The sequence below is a fragment of the Nicotiana tabacum genome, chromosome 14 (assembly GCF_000715075.1).
Source record: "Nicotiana tabacum cultivar K326 chromosome 14, ASM71507v2, whole genome shotgun sequence".
Lineage (NCBI taxonomy): Eukaryota > Viridiplantae > Streptophyta > Magnoliopsida > Solanales > Solanaceae > Nicotiana > Nicotiana tabacum.
In genome coordinates this window covers 100,829,026-100,846,580 of record NC_134093.1, presented here as the reverse complement: position 1 = coordinate 100,846,580, position 17,555 = coordinate 100,829,026, and the positions used below count along the sequence as shown (strand labels likewise).

The window sequence follows — 17,555 nt, the reverse complement described above, 5'->3', positions numbered from 1 at the left end:
CAGAACTTTCCAAAATACCGTAACCAGGGGCAGATTTATAACCAAAATTACGGGGATGTGAACCCATGGTCCCTTCACCAAACTAAGTTTTTTATGTATGCATTTCCTATAATTGGTACAATATTATGTATTGGCATCCATGCTCCATAAAAATTGAATGGTGCATTTGGTTCAATACTTAATTATTTACTCAAAGAAATATGGATCAATTCTGACTTAACACTCTTTTCTCCTTTATTTGGTAATGCACCTACGTGTTAGATATAAATTTCAATGATGAAAAATAATATATTACTATGGTTCAGGATCACGAGAGATGAAAAGAAGGATTCGAGCAAATCTATTATTGAAGTATGGAAAAAGTCAAGAAAGGAGGGAGTAAAAGAATCAAGTCAAAGATCTGTCAACAGAAGCAAGTAAGGAAGATTAATGATTGAAGCAATATAACAACCATGATGATTGATACAATGAAGGAAGGACCAAGATTTCCCGTTGCCCTGATTGCTGAAGATATGCGTCGAAAAATGAAGGCTATCAATCCAATGAATCAAGGAACGACTTAAGAAGAACTTATGTCAAATCTCTTTTCGAAAAAGAAAACGACCGACAATCATGAATCGTCTATGGAAGCTTTATACTTATTCTTGGAATGAATCATAACAGATTCAATTCCCTTGGGACTGCAAATCCTTCAACGGTATGCTAAAGATTCGCCAAGACAAAAAGATCAAGTATATAATGAAGTACGTCAAGGGAGTAACACATACCTTGAACCTACCACTATCACTCTTTCTGTTCTACTCCAAGCAAGAATTGTAGTTCACTCTAGATCTACTATGTAACTAGTGAGAGAAGAAAGAGAGAAAAACACTGGTGAGACATTATATCAAGAAGCGAGAAGTAACATAGTGACTAAGTTATTGGTGTAAAGCTACATAAACTCTCTTGTATTGAGAAACTTCAAATACTGAAAGAGAACACCCTTGTAACCCAAGGGGACTGGACGTAGAATTCACATTGAATCCGGACCAATATAAAAATCGTGATGTCTTTAATTCCTATATTTTATTTCTACTTTATTTATATTATATTCTTACCCTTAGTGGACTAATTAGTAAACTAGTTAACTACTTAGGGTATAAAAAGAAAAAATCGACAATTCCTCCCCCCCTGTACTTTCAACTGCTATCAAAGAAGGTCTCACACTTTTATCTTTTGCTTAACAACTAGTGAGAAATGATCATGCCAAACCAAGTAACTATTGGAGCACTCTTTCAAGAAGGGACATCGGAAGTAAGGCCACCATACTTCAATGGACAATATTTTTCCCACTAGAAAGTATGCACAAAAATTTATGCAAAGTCTTATTATGTAAAAGTATGGCGTGTTATAAAAAAGAAAAATTATCCATTGCCAATAGCAGCTCAACCACCCGTTGATCCTAAAGATATAGATGAATACACAGACGAGCAAATGGTTGTTGTTCAAGTTAATGCTAAGGCATGAAACTTGCTTTATAATGCTATAACTGGAAAAGAGTATGAGAAAATTTTAAGATGTGATACCGCCAAAGAAATATGGGACAAACTGGAAGTTCCTTATGAAGGAACTAGCAAAGTGAATGAAACTCGGATAAACTTATTGGTTTACGATTATGAACTCTTCTAGATGAAAGAAGGAGAATCCATTGAGGAAATATTTGTAAGATTTAGCAAAATCATTGGCGATCTGAAATCCTTTGGTAAACCTTACTCAAGTGGTGATCAAGTTCGAAAAACCCTGAGACGTTTGCCTACTACATGTCAGACAAAAGTAGTTACACTTGAATCTCAAGATCTAGACAAACTTTTACATGATAAACTACGAGGAGATCTCATAGCGTTTGAGAAAATCCATCTCAAGAAAATGCGTCAAGAAAAAAAACAGTTGCTTTCAAAACTATAAGTAAAGGACCTAAAAATGATATTGATGATGATCCAGAAGCTCTTGAATAAGAAACTGTCATGGTGTCAAGAAACATGAATGGATTGATTAGAAGATACAGAAATACAAAAAAGGGATAGATGCCATCCAGCCGAACCAGGCAATACAATGACCACGACAAAAATGATGGAAAATGCTTTAAATGTTGAAGGTATGGCCATGTTCTAGCTAAATGCCCAGATCTTAAAAGAAAAATCTCCAAAGGGTTCAATAAAAATAAATCCTTCATAAACTGGAGTGATGAAAACAACTCAGAACGTGAGGAAATAGTAAACATGTGCGTCATAACTATTTTGGAAAATGATATGAACAAATATTCTGCTTGTTGGATTGATAATGATACGTCAGATGATGAAAGCAAAGAAGACACTGAAAATTATTTCATGGCACGATATGAAACAAGTGAGGTAAGACCTTATAACTGTGATAGATGTAATGAATTGCAGGATATTCTTGACCTTACCCTAAATGAGTCTCAAAAAATGTTGAATGAATTAAAAAGACTCAATAGGGAAAAGAAGGATTGGGAATTTAAACTTGAAGTTTGTGAAATCGAAAGAGATGTGCTTTAAGATGATGTTCAAGAATTGCAAATGCAACTTAATGGCATGCACAAATCCACCAGTCATAGTTCTGTCAAGTCTAACCAGGAGACTTACAAGTCAACTGGAAAAGGTTCTGTTAGAACTGAGTCCACAAGTACTAATACAAGTGGTATATCAAAAACTGGGTCAACCCCTATGTGTCATTACTGTATCAAAGCTAGACATAAATATTTCTTTTGTAGATTTCGTAAATCTAATATTTCATGATGGATTTGGAAACCCAAAAACAACCGTGATTCCAGTAAAACTAACCAAGAAGGACCCAAGCAAGCTTGGGTACCTAAAAGAAAGTGATAATTCTATTTTGTAAGAACACCACAGAAAGAGTCGCAAAGGAAAATAGTATTTAGACAGTGCGTGTTCCAGTCACATGACGGGTGACAAAAATCTGTTCAAAGAAGTTACAAAAATAAATGGAATGAACTAGAACTGCCAGCATTGGAGGTAAACGATATGCTTTTTGTTATTGTTGATGACTATTGACTACTCACGTTTTACATTGGTGATTTTCTTATCTCATAAAGATGAAGCTGTGAAAATTTTTGAGATTTTCTGTAAAAGAATTGAAAGAGAAAAAAGGTATCTCATTACAACCATCCAAAGTGACCGTGGAGGAGAATTCAAAAGCAAAGCCTTTGAATAATTCTGCAATGATCAAGGATATATTCACAATATCTCAGCCCCAAGATCACTACAACATAATGGAGTAGTTGAGCGGAAAACTCAAGCTCTACAAGATATGGCCAAACCAATGATATTAGAACATTCACTGCCAAATCATTTTTGGGCAAAAGCAGTAAGCACATCATGTAATTCTCAATAGATGTCTTATAAGACCCATTTTGAAGAAAACACCATATGAATTATGGAAAGGCAGACGGCCCAATATAGGCTACTTTCATCTGTTTGGAAGTAAGTACTTCATCCACAATAATGGTAAGGACAACCTTGGAAAATTTGATCCAAGGAGTGACGAATGTATTTTTCTCGGTTACTCTCTTATAGTAGATATTTTAGAGTTTATAACAAACATACTTTATCTGTAGAAGAATCAGTATATGTTATATTTGATAAAAATAACACTACGGCCAAGAAAAGAATCATTATAGGTAATGAAGATATTAGCCAAAAATCATCAAATGCAAGCAAGTCACAAAAATAGACTAATAGCACAGACACAATCACAAAATCGACTAGTGAACCTGCTAGTAATCAAATTGAACCACAAAAGGTGTCAACTGCTCATGCAGTTGGAACGTGACCAAATGAATGGAGAAGTGAACCAGAATATCCTTAAAAGTTTATCATAGGGGATCCCAGTGATGGAATAAAAACCAGGGGAGCTCTTAAGAAAAAAAAAATATTGCACTTATCTCTCATATGTAACCAAAGAAAGTTAAGGAAGCCTTAAAAGACTTCAGCTGGATACATGCCATGTTGGATGAACTCGATCAATTTGACAAGAATCAAGTCTGGGAACTGTTACCTAAGCCAACAAATACTGCCATTGTTGGAACCAAGTGGGTTTTCATAAACAAGTTGAACGAGGATGGAAAAGTAGTCATAAATAAAGCCAGATTAGTAGCTCAAGGCTATTCACAGCATGAAGGAGTCGGCTATGATGAAACCTTTGCTCTGGTAGCACGGTTAGAATCAATACGAATTCTACTTGCGTATGCATCCATTAAAGGCTTTAAACTTTTTCATATGGATGTCAAAAGTGCTTTCTTAAATGGCTTTATTTATGATGAGGTGTATGCAAAATAACCTCCTAGTTTTGAAAACTCGTAATTTTCTTACCATGTGTATAAGTTGACTAAAGCCTTGTATGGACTCAAACAAGCTCCTCGAGCCTGGTACAAAAGGCTTTGTTCATTCCTACTTAACCATGGGTTTACAAGAGGTAAAGTAGATACTACATTATTAATCAAAAGATCATCAGGAGGTAATCTTATTATCCAAGTCTATGTTGACGAATTATTTTTGGAAGTGCTAACTCTCTCATATGCAAGGAATTTGCTAATCTCATGCATAGTGAGTTCGAAATGAGTATCATGGAAGAACTCACGTTTTTTCTCGGACTTCAAATTCAACAATCTGAGGAAGGAACTTTTATCTATCACACCAAATATACAAAGGAATAGATTCAAAAATTCAGCATGAGTAGTGTTAAAGCAATTGATACACCAATGAGCCCATCAACAAGTCTTGACAAAGATGAACAGGGAAATCGAGTGGATGAAACAAAATATTGTGGAATGATTGACTCCTTACTTTATCTAACTGCTAGTCGACTAGATATCATGTTCAGTGCTTGTAAATGTGCCAGGTTTCAGTCAGCTTATAAAGAATTGCACCTGGCAGTAGTAAAGAGAATAATATGTCATCTCATCGAAACTGTTTCTTATGGACTATGGTATCCACGATCTAACAATTTTAAACTTGAAGGTTTTTCATATGCGGATCTTGCAGGTGATAAAGAAGACGGAAAAAGCACCAATGGAACATGTCAATTGCTGGGAAAGGCATTAATATCCTCGAACAACAAGAAACAAGGCTCAGTTGCATTATCTACAACTGAGGTAGAGTATATTGCAATTGAACAGTGTACTGCACAAATAATTTAGATGTCTCATCAACTGGGTGACTATGAATTATCTTTTAAACCCATTCAAATATTTTGTGATAATTTTAGTGATATATGCCTTTCAAAGAATCATGTACATCATTATAGAGCTAAGCATATAGATATTAAGCATCATTTCATCAGAGATCTTGTCATTAAAGGAGATATAGAATTATCATTTGTTAGTATTATTGATCAACTAGCAGACATTTTTACTAAGCCCTTACTTGAGGATAGATTTTGCACTTTGAGAGAACTACTTGGCAATATTTCACTTGATCTTAAAAATTAGGACTTTGTATTATTTCTAATTCCTATATGACTAATATTTTTTTTTTAAGTACTCATTAATTGAGCGCCTACGATTTTCCTCTCTTTTTCCATTAGTCACAACTCTCAAGAAAGGGAAATCAATCATCATATCCTTTCACTGACGTCTTTTCCTTTCCTGTACTCAGCCGTCAAATCCTTTCCTTTTAACCCTCTCAATTACTCATCTTCTTCTTCATTGGTCTTATCGCTCAGAAACCCTTCTTCAAAACTCTTCAATGGCAAAACATTCCAAGAATCCCTCTGCCTCCACCAGAAAAAGGACCCATTACAGAGCAAAACCCTCTTCTCAGCCCCCAGAACAAGTAGATCTAGGGTTTGATTTTTCTGAAGGGTTTGCCTCTTCTCAAGTAGAGATGTCTCACGATACTCACATAATGAGCAAAAAAGCCCTTGGAAAAGGACCTATGGAAGAACCCCCCTGAATTATTTACCCCCAAGAAATCCAAGGCAGACCTCTAAATTTCTCTAGAGCCAGACCGCAATTTCTCGGATACACCTACTAGTGACTTCTTTATTACCCTTAAAGAGAAGCTCATTGCCCATGACAAAGTAATCGATGTTGACGACATGGAGGCCCTCAACTGTAAGGTAAAGGATCTGTTCGTTTTTCAAGGCATGTCAAATTTCCTCTCTTTGCCCCCTTCTAAAGTCTATGAACCTCTAGTGAGGATGTTCTATGCCAATATTCGTTCTCACAGGCCTGATAAGTTAGAATCTCTAATTCTAGGAAAACGCATCATTTTAGTGTAAGTGTTCTGGTTTCCCTATGGTTTTCAAAAATACCTGGCCTAAAGATTTTGAAATTACTTTTGATCAAGCCAAGTATTGTATAACAAAGTGTCCCTCTGATTCCCTCCCTAACCAGTTCGGTCCCAATGATGTTAGCTTTGAAACCCAAGTTCTAGCCCACATTGTAGTAATAAACCTTCTCCCTCGTACTAGCTCATTCTCCATTTTCTCTCAACGAGACACTTTTCTTGTCTACTGTCTGGTGACCAAGTTTAAAATCAAACTGTACTCGTGGGTTATAAATTTTATTGTTGAAAGTGCTGCTGACCCCACCAATCTACCATATGGTATGGTTATCACTCATCTTTTGAAAGCCCACAATATCTCTATCTCAGAATATCAATTTGTCTCCATCACCAAATCTTACAACTCAATAGCCTTTGTCGGTATGGGATTTGTGTGTTAAGGGTTCCTAGGTGAAGAAACATGAGGGAAAAGTCAAGAATATTCAGCTTGATTCAAATGTCAAAGCCTCTAGTTTCTATCATGGTGTAAGTGATCCTGTTCTTATAGAAAAATTGAATGTCATTGACAACAAGCTGACCATCATCAAGGACCTTCTTGCTGCAAGTCAATTAACTATTGGAGACATTCATGCCATCTCCAAAGAAGTAGGGTCCGCTGTTTCAAAGATAAGGGTCAAGATTCCTTAGCTAGCAGAAAATACAGTCAAAGCCTTCAGAGAAATACATGACAGGATCGATGCGGTGTCAGTTTCAGCAAATGCCAGCTTTGATCGTCTGAAGGAGGCGATTTGCAACACTCTCACTTACTTCTTGCGTCGTTAGTTGTGGATATTTCAGACAATATTTTTTGTTGTTTCGGACCGGCTCACCAGTCGTTGGATTTTTTTTTTTTAAATCTCGCTAACTCTGTATGCCTATAACTGCCTATATTTGACTAGGTTGCTTGTCTCTATCTGCAATGTTTTATTGTTCTATATATGCATATCCCCTCTTTGTTGATGCCAAAAAGAGGGAGAAAGGTTAAAGATAGTGCAAGAAAAATAGCAACACTTTTTGGGGGAGTCGACTACAGTATATGAGTCTACAGTGCAGGACAAATAGCATCACCTTTTGAGAGGGAGTCGACTGCAGCATCATGAAAGCCAACTAAGAAGTCGACTACAACAAAACAAGCATCGACCATAACAGGGAAGTAAACTGCTTTTATATGTTATTTTGTTATCATCAAAAAGGGAAAGATTGTTAGATATAAATTTTAATGATGAAAAATAACATATTACTATGGTGCAGGATCACGAGAGATGAAAAGAAGGATTCGAGCAAATCTATCATTGAAGTATGGAAGAAGTCAAGAAAGGAAGGAAAAAAAGAATCAAGGCAAAGATTTGTCAACGGAAGTAAGTAAGGAACATTAATGATTAAAGCGATATGACAACCAGGATGATTGATACAATGAAGGAAGGACCAAGATTTCTCGTTGCCCTGATTGCTGAAGATATGTGTCGATAAAGGAAGTCTATCAATCAGATGAATCAAGGAACAACTTAAGGAGAATTTATGTCAAATCTCTTTTCGAAAAAAGGAAACGACCGGCAGTTATGAATCGTCTACGGAAGCTCTGTACTTATTCTTGGAATGAATCATAACAGATTCAATTCCGAGGATCAATTCACTTGGGACTACAAATCCTTCAACGGTATGTTAAATATTCACCTAGCCAAAAAGCTCAAGTATAAAATGAAGTATGTCAAGGGAGAAACACATACTTTGAACGAACCACTATCACTTTTTTGTTCTACTCCAAATAAGTATTGTAGTTCTTACTTTAGATCTACTGTGTAACTAATGAGAGAAGAAAGAGAGAGAAACACTAGTAAGACATTGTATCAAGAATCGAGAAGTAACATAGTGACTAAGTTATTGGTGTAAAGCGACATCAACTCTCTTGTATCGAGAAACTTCAAATACTGAAAGAGAACACTCTTGCAACCCAAGGGGACTGGATGTAAGTTCCCACTGAATCTGAACCAATATAAAAATCCTGGTGTCTTTAATTCCTATATTTTATTTCTTCTTTATTTATATTATGTTCTTACCTTCAGTCAACTAATTATTAAACTAGTCAACTACTTAGGGTATAAAAAGAAAAAAATCGACAATTCACCTCGTCCCCTCTTGTACTTTTACCACATTTTAAAAATTTTAGATCCGCCTCGTAATATCCATGTCGGATCCTTCAAGAAATACACTATATTAGGAGGATCCGACACGCATCCAGAGATATTTTAGGAGAGTTCGAATAACATAGAGCCAAACGACGCAGCGATTTCTCCAGAAAAAATGATAGATTTTTTGGAATATGAATAAGCTTCCTTTGCTCCTTCCAAGTATCTCATCTTTGCAATTCCTTTCGTTTCATTGGAAATTGCACGTAAGCTTTTTATTACGCTTTTGACTAGTGAATTTCCTTCTACACATCCTTACAAAATCATAAGAAGGGTATTTTTACTAATATACCCTTTTAACTCTTTTTAATACTCTCTAATTATGTGGCCTCAAACTAATCAACTCAAGTCAATAACAACAACAACAACAACCCAGTATAATCTCACTAGTAGGGTCTGGGGAGGGTAATGAATACGCAAACCTTACCCCTACCCTGGGGTAGAGAGGCTGTTTCCGATAGACCCTCGGCTCCCTCCCTTGAAGAACACTCCACCTTGCTCTTGGGGTAACTCGAACTCACAACCTTTTGGTTGGAAGTGGAGGGTGCTCACCACTAGAGCAACCCCTCAAGTTAATAAAGAATTTCCAAATCATTTATCCAAAATTCTCGTTAATGGAGTATAGGGTTGGCAAGTGGGCCGGTCCCGGGCCTAAACGGGCCAAGTGGGCCTGTCCAAACGGTCCCGGACCCGTCCCAAATTAAACGGGCCAAACGGGCCCGGGCTACCCCATCATTCTTTCATTTTTTTCTTACAAAATCATCAATCTATCACAATCTCGCTAATTTTCTTCTATAATTGCTACTATTGTTTACTTTATTGTTACTAAGTGTATAATATATAAGCTGTATTCGATATATAGTATAGTACATATAATGTACTATACTATATATACAACTTATATAAGCTATATAAGATGTATATATAGCTTATCGAATATAGCTCATATTTTTAACTATAAATACCCCATCATTCTTTTATTTTTTCTTACAAAATCATCAATCTATCACAATCTCTCTCTAATTTTCTTCTATAATTGCTACTATTGTTTACTTTATTGTTACTAAGTGTATAATATATAAGCTATATTCGATATATTTATATATAGCTTATATAATCATCAATCTATCACAATCTCTCTAATTTTCTTCTATAATTGCTACTATTGTTTACTTTATTGTTACTAAGTGTATAATATATAAGCTGTATTCGATATATAGTATAGTACATATAATGTACTATACTATATATACAACTTATATAAGCTATATAAGATGTATATATAGCTTATCGAATATAGCTCTATATATATGTGACGGCCTCTAACTGGCTGACCTCCACCTCTAACGGTCTGACCTCTATATATATATATATTATACTATACTATACTATATGTACATCTTATATAGCTTATATACTATACACTTAGTATATATATACTTTTTAGTAGAAACATGAAATGACCAAAGTATGGTACTTTTTAGCTAGTATAAATATGGAATGATAGAAGATCAAGTTTTAGCTCAACTCAGTTTTAGTTGAAACTATAATCTGAGTTGAGCTAAAACTTGATCTTCTATCATTCCATATTTATACCAGCTAAGAAGTACCATACTTTGGTCATTTCATGTTACTACTAAAAAGTATATATATACTAAGTGTATAGTATATAAGCTATATAAGATGTACATATAGTATAGTATAGTATAATATATATAATATATAGTATATATGATGTATATATAGTATATATGATGTATATATATATACTATACTATACTATACTATATATATACATCTTATATATAGTATATAAGATGTATATATATCTTATCGAATATAGCTTCTATATATATATATATATATACTATATATACATCTTATATACTATATATATTCGATATTAAATATTGAATATTAAAATTTAGGATGTTAAATAAAATTTAGGTCACAATTGTATAATAAAATTTATAAAGAATTGTCTTAGATATTTTTTTTTAACATCCTTTTGTCTCTAATATCTATTTATTTTTTTAAAAAAAAACATATATATATTGGGCCCACTTAGCCCACTTAGTCCGCGGGCTGGGACCATTTAGCCCGAGACCAAATGGTCCCGGTCCCGGGCCGGTCCTTATAAAAAGATCGTTTAGCCCGGGCCCGTTTGGCCCGTTTAATTTGGGACCGGCCCGGGACCGGGCCCAGGACCGTTTGGACCGGCCCACTTGGCCCGTTTAGGTCCGGGACCGGCTCACTTGCCAGCCCTGGTTGAAAATAGGGAAAAAGTATAATTATAAAAAGTTTGGGATTAAAATAAAGTTTGGGGGGTTAAACGGCTATTTTATAAATAGCCAACGGCTATTTTTGACAGCCCAACGGCTATATTTTTAAAAAACAAAAAATTAAATATAGCCGTTAGGACCGTTTGGCCCGCTAAGGGACCGATCCTGTCCCGGTCCCTGGCGGGCTAAATGGTCCCGGGCTTGGCGGGCTCAAATCATAGGACCGGCCCACGAGACCGGCTCAGGCCCACTAAAATCGGGCCAAACGATCCTGGCCCATTTAACCCGTTTGGCCCGCGGTCCCGGGTCGGTTCCGAGCCTGGACCGGCCCACTTGTTACCCTTAATGGAGTAGAATAGAGCATCTGAACAGACAGTCAGACACCATCAAAACTGAATTTTTCATTGCACCTAATAATCTTTTCCTCCAAAATTTTCAAACTAACTTGAAAATATTTCAACGTGAAATTTTTTTGGAGCCAAAAATTTCTACATGAAAATTGCTTGAATCCTATATGAAAATGAAACATTTCCCACCTAAAATTCCCTATAAAAAGAACGATTGACCTGCTTAAATTATAAAATAAACATGGCAACAAGACAATGTCATCAAATTTTATCCCAAAATTATCTAAATATGTCTGTTGAATCTGATATTGTTAAACACAGTACTCTTTTGGCTAAATGTGTACATGAAAAAGACTAACTATGGAGGAACTTTTTTTTATGTTAAAAAAAAGGAGGTGGTCAATGTACTGTTTACACTTTCAAAAAGATTTAATTTTAAGGGTAAAATGGAAAAATTAATTAATAATATTTTTATTTTTTTAAATTGACAAGTAATTAATTTGGGACGGATATTTTTAGTAATGTAGACAATTAAGAGTAAATTTCATGGGTGGTCATTCAGTTGTGTTACTAACAAATTTAATAATGCTACATGTATATCTTGAAAATTAACGTGTATTATATATAACATAGATGAAAGAATTTATAATATAGAAGGTATTATATATAACATAGATGGAAGAATTTATAATGGCAAGGGCATAATAGACTTTTCAAGTGAACGTTTTATAAAATCTGGTCAAAGTGACTATTGTGATAATTGGAGTATAGTAAAATAATTTTTGTGGAACAAAAGAAAGAAAAGTGACTTTTGGGTGATGAACATAATGTTAAATGACTTTTACGTAACAAAAGAAAGAATAATGACTTTTGAGTAATTGACACAAAGTTGAATGACCACCCATGAAATTTACTCGACAATTAATATGAGACAGAGGAAGTAATAAATTTGTAAAATAACTATTTTTATCAACTTAAGCACAAATCAGAACATCCCAAAAAAGACTTTCCATATATAATTTTAATAGTCGTAAGGTGCCTAATTAAAAAGTTTGAAGCACACTAAAGAGGACAAATCCAAAAACAGAGGAAAATAGCAACCTACGACATGGAAATTACGTAATTATGTCTTTCATAAACATTAAGGAAAAAGGAAAAACTACTCAAACTGTTAATCCATAAACAATTTCAATCAAAACTATTCTAAAATATAATATCTGTCGAAAATAGTCCAATTAAATGTCATTTTGTAACACAGATTTATTTTGCTAAAACACAAAGTAGTTCAAACTTTTTGAGACACAAAATAGTCTACCTTTTTTTTTTCTCCTTTAGTTTTTCCCAAATTATTCTACACTTATAAGTGTATGGGGTAAAATTGTATGGGGTAAAGTATGCTCATATTTAATGACCGCATGAAGAAGCGACGCGTGGAATCGAAGACAGGAAATAGCCAAACCCGAAGTCAATGATCTCACTTATCATAGAAGAGAACGATACTCGTAAAGACAAAATAAATGTCGCCATCCTGTATCATTCAACATAGAATATTCTTTAACATTAAGTGCATGATATGTTACAGAGAATAAGGCATTCACTACCCACGGCTACACATTCTTCAATGGCCCTCATAATTGTCATTAAAGAGGAGCTTAATCCTAGGACCTTGTTCCCTAGGCATAACTATAAATAGTGAGCTATACTATCATTGTAAGGACATGAATTTTCTGACAAGCATATACTATGATTCATCAAAAGCTCAAATAACATTTTACTTTCTTGCTTATTTGCACTGTTCTTATTGCTCCCGGTAGCTCTGCGCCCGGAACCCAGATATTTGCCGTTTATTTCGATTTTAAGGCTAAGTCTTATACTTCTGTCGAATTTGTCTGTTATTTTCGGATCAAATTAATTCACTTGTCTATAAACCACGTATAAATTCAAATGTACCATTTTACACGTAAACAGTTTGGCGCCCACTGTGGGGCATAGACAGTTGTATAATTGAATTGATCCCTGTATCTGTTACTAACTTGTTTGATTCTTTGTTCTTAGCAAAAACCATTAAACATGGCGGATAATGGTGTTAACAACACACACAACACTGAGGCCCAAAGAAATCAGCCTCAGCACGAGGATTCAATCAGTAATACCCACAACGAGGGGAACGAGGCCATGCCGGTCCACGCTGTCGATATCCGCGGCATGTTCGGGAGGCGACTCTTGATGATGCTGAAGAAGAGCACGTCGTCGAAGAAGTCAGGGTCTTGCAAGAGCAACAGGAGGCCATTATAGTCCATCTCACACTACAAGAAAAGGTCATGACGGAGCAGAATTAGGTGTTGTTGGCGCTTCCAACAACGCGAATGGACGAGGCCCAGTTCTTCCCGGTGCTCCCACAAACCAAACGACGCAGAGGGTAGACAACAACTGCACGAGGGGAGAGGTCGGATCCGATGGTTCCGGGGGAAAGAATCCAATCACAACTACGAGAGGGATCCCTTTAAAATCAAATTCAAGCAGTTTATGAGGGAAGTAAATGCCCGATTGGATCAAATTCCTGGCGCACCACTAGTGCTGAAAAGGCCGGACTCAAAGAAATACATGCAATTGCCGTACAAACCAAGCTCGACACCAGAATTAATCCCAAAGCGGTTTAAAATGCCAGACGTGCCGAAGTATTATGGGACTTCAGATCCTCAAGAACATATCATCACCTACACAATGGTGGTGAAAGGGAACGATTTGGCTCCCCATGAGATTGAGTCAGTTTTGCATAAGATATTCGGAGAGACTCTTACGAAGGTATCCCTGGCGTGGTATTCGCTTTTGCCCGAGCATTCCATAGACTCCTTTGAGATGCTCGCAGAATCTTTCATCAAGGCCCATGCTGGAGCCAGAAAGGTGCAGGCCCGAAAGGCCGATATATTCAATATTGTGTAAGGAGAGTCCGAGTTGTTGTGGGAGTTTGTAACCGGGTTCCAGAAAGAAAGAATGTTGTTACCGGTCGTACCAGAAGAATGGGAGGCTAAAACATTCACCAAAGGTTTGAATACTAGAAGCTTTGATGCCTCCCGGAAGTTGAAAGAAAGTTTGTTCGAGTTCCAAGTAACAACTTGGGCGGATGTTCACAACTGGTACGAATCAAAGATAAGAATTGAAGATGGCCAGCTCGATTTCCCGACGTCGGTCAAGGAACAATATCGGAAGAAGAATAAAGAGAAATCGAAAGATGATTTCGACATTGATTGACGATCTTCAAGGAGTCAGTGTTTGCCCTACGAACGGGCCGAAGGACGCATCACATGTTTCCGGTTGGCGGACAAATTTGCTACTGATAGGAATACTGATCGCGACCGAAATAACACGTCGTTACAGGACAAGGAAATGTCAAAATCTCTAGATTCTTCGTACCCCATGCTTTCCGAATACAACTTCAACGTCAATGCAGTGGAGCTTGTGTCGGCCATGAGGAACATTAGAGAAGCTCGGTTCCCGAAGCCAATGAGATCATATCCCAACCAAAGGCATCCTAACTTGTGGTGCGAATACCACGGGACAATCGGTCATCGGGCTTGGGACTGCTGGCATCTGCATGAAGAGGTGGCAACATTGCTGAAAAATGACCATCTCATGGAATGTTTAAGTGACAGGGCTAAAAATAATTATAGACACAATCGTGATAATGCAGAACCTTCAAAAGCAGGAGAAAATCCCTCGTGCGTGATGATTAACATGATTTTCATGGGGAAATGACATTGACGGGGTTACATTCTCAGCGTCAAAAAAGACGAAGGTGTTAATAACCCACATCAAGAGACTCCGAGACGTCGCTAAACACGACATTACTTTCACGGAGTAGGACGCGGATGGATTGTTGCTGCCACATAACGATGTGTTGGTAATCTCTTTAAATGTCTTAGATTTTAAAATTAAACGTGTTCTGGTGGATCCAGGAAGTTCGGCCTGTCAGCACCTAATGTTTTACTATATTTGAATTTTTATCATCTTCTACTATGTCAATATTTTTAGAAATTTAATATATATTTTTTAGATTTGTTATACTTTTTTATATATAGGGTAAAAAATTAAAAATATTTTAAAAGGTCAATTATTACTATTAATATTATTATTATTTTTTTTATTATAAAATAAAATAAATTAAAAACCCGAAAAACAAAATAATTAATTGAATATTTTTTAAAAATTTTGGATGGGAATAAAAAATAGGAAAAGTAGAAGTATAAAATTAAAAATTAAAATTAAAAGTAGTTGGAAATTGTTTAATAAAAAAGTAAAAGAAAGTGGAAAATTAAAAAAATAAAAGTATAAGAATGTGCAAATTTAAAAAATTAAAAGAAAAAGAAAGTTGGAATTAAAAAATAAAAGTAACGGTAGGTGAATATATTTATAAAATAAAGTGAAAATTTAAAAAAAAAAAAGAAGTAAGTGAAAAATAAATTTTTTTAAAAAAAGAAATATAAAAAAAGTGGAAAATTAAAAAATAAAATTAAAGAAAAGTGGAGAATTTATTTTTATTTGTTTTAAAATAAAAAGGGAAGTGGGATTATCTTTTTAATTAAAAAATAATAAAATAATTTTTTAAAAAAATCTGAAAATTTACGAAATGTTTTCTATAAATAAAAGTGAAAAATGAGAGAAAAGGAGGAGAAAAAGGAGAGAAAATAGAGAGGAGGGGATTGAGAGAATTGTTTCCTCTTCTACGCTAAGGGAATTTCTACTCGTGTCATTCTTTCTTCCTCTTTCTTTCGAAAAATCTAACAATTCATCACCCCGTTTAAGACTCGAAAATGCCCCAAATTCAAGCCTAAAAACACCCTTGAAATATCCTAATAAACGTAATAAGGTTCCGACTTTGTCTTTCCGTCTTCGTTGAGGTCTCCGACGAGCCAGATTCCGGTCAGATTTCCTTTCTTCATTTCATTCGATTTCGTGAGAAGCTATATCGAGGTCAATTTCTTACTTTATCCTTGATTAATATATAAGTTTGAATTTTTTTTATTATGATGAGTATTTGAGTAAAATTTATGGTTCATACTTACTATTTGAGCATGTTTCTTTTCCTGTTCATAGTTAGCATAAATTAGTTTGTTATCTTTTGTTGGTTTAAGGCTTTAGCAAGAACATGTTTGATTCCTTTTAATCCATAAACAATAGTTTTCATGTTCTTGGTTAGTGTTTCTTAAATTTTTTAGCTATTTTTGGTAGATTAGTTTTATAGAATATTTAGTTCCGTGAATTAGTAAGGCATGAAACTTTCATTGTCATTATTTGTTTAATATAATTTAAGAAAAGTAAAAACTCATGGTAAAGTAAATAAAGGTGCAAAAGGCATTAATGTATAAAGGGAATTGGGCCATACGAACGTTGATAAAATAATTTTGATGTTAAGGAAGAATGGGTCATGGAATTTTCTGACTTTAAAATTTGAAAGATCGGGCCTTTAGAAATTTTTGGATCGGATGGTTGAAGTACTATGGCCCATGGTAATAAAATTTATAAGCTAGCTCATATTCCTTCCATAATGAATAATTGCAAATACTTTTCATAACTTATTAAAGTAATTCATTTTTGTAAATAATTCTAGTAATTAAATTCCATACTTCTAGTTTTACACAAATACATTTCATAACTCTTGACTTTACAACGATTTTCAAATTAGTTTAGGAAAAATAATTCATGAGCACGGTAGTATACTTCAAGTGCGCTCTAAATTAATCAAATCATCGTAGTTATGTACACGTTTGCGCGACACGATTATGATTTCTAAAATAATTCAAGGTACGCGTTCGCGTGACTTTAACTGAATAATCTTAATAATAATAAAAGTGTTATCAATTGTGTACACGCATGCGTGACATGATTTTTAATGCGCCAAACAAAATGAGTACACGTACGCGTAACGCGTTTTAAGATAATTCCATAATTACGAATAATCAAGCAATTAAAAGCGGTGTAAGGCAAAAGTACATAAAATTTTCTAGAACATAAAATATCCAGAATTAGTTAAGCCAGGTATAATTATTAAAGCGACTGTGCTAGAACCACAGAATCCAGGAATGCCTAACACCTTCTCCCCGGTTAACAGAATTTCTTACTCGGTCTTCTGTGTTCGCGGACCATAATTCAGAGTCAAATTTTCTTGATTTGGGATTTAAAATAAATGGTAACTCGAAACACCGTAAATATTTATTCCAAGTGGCGACTCTAATTAAACAAATAATCTCATTTCGAATAATGTCACTTAAATTGGAAAAACTCCCCTATCCCTCGGGAAAAATAAGGTGTGACAGCTCTGGCGACTCCGCTGGAGAGAAGAACCCAGAATCTCTGGTTCAGGATTCAGAATTCGAGCTTGTAATGTGATCTATACTTGGC

General features: G+C 35.1%; 1 protein-coding gene across 1 annotated transcript; it reads left to right on the top strand.

The window, feature by feature from the left end:
* Window positions 1-4,022: 4,022 nt before the first annotated feature.
* On the top strand, window positions 4,023-4,355 carry LOC142169068 (putative mitochondrial protein AtMg00820). Its single transcript, XM_075230269.1, has one exon. The coding sequence runs from the start codon at window positions 4,023-4,025 to the stop codon at window positions 4,353-4,355; it is 333 nt and encodes a 110-aa protein (XP_075086370.1).
* Window positions 4,356-17,555: the final 13,200 nt, after the last annotated feature.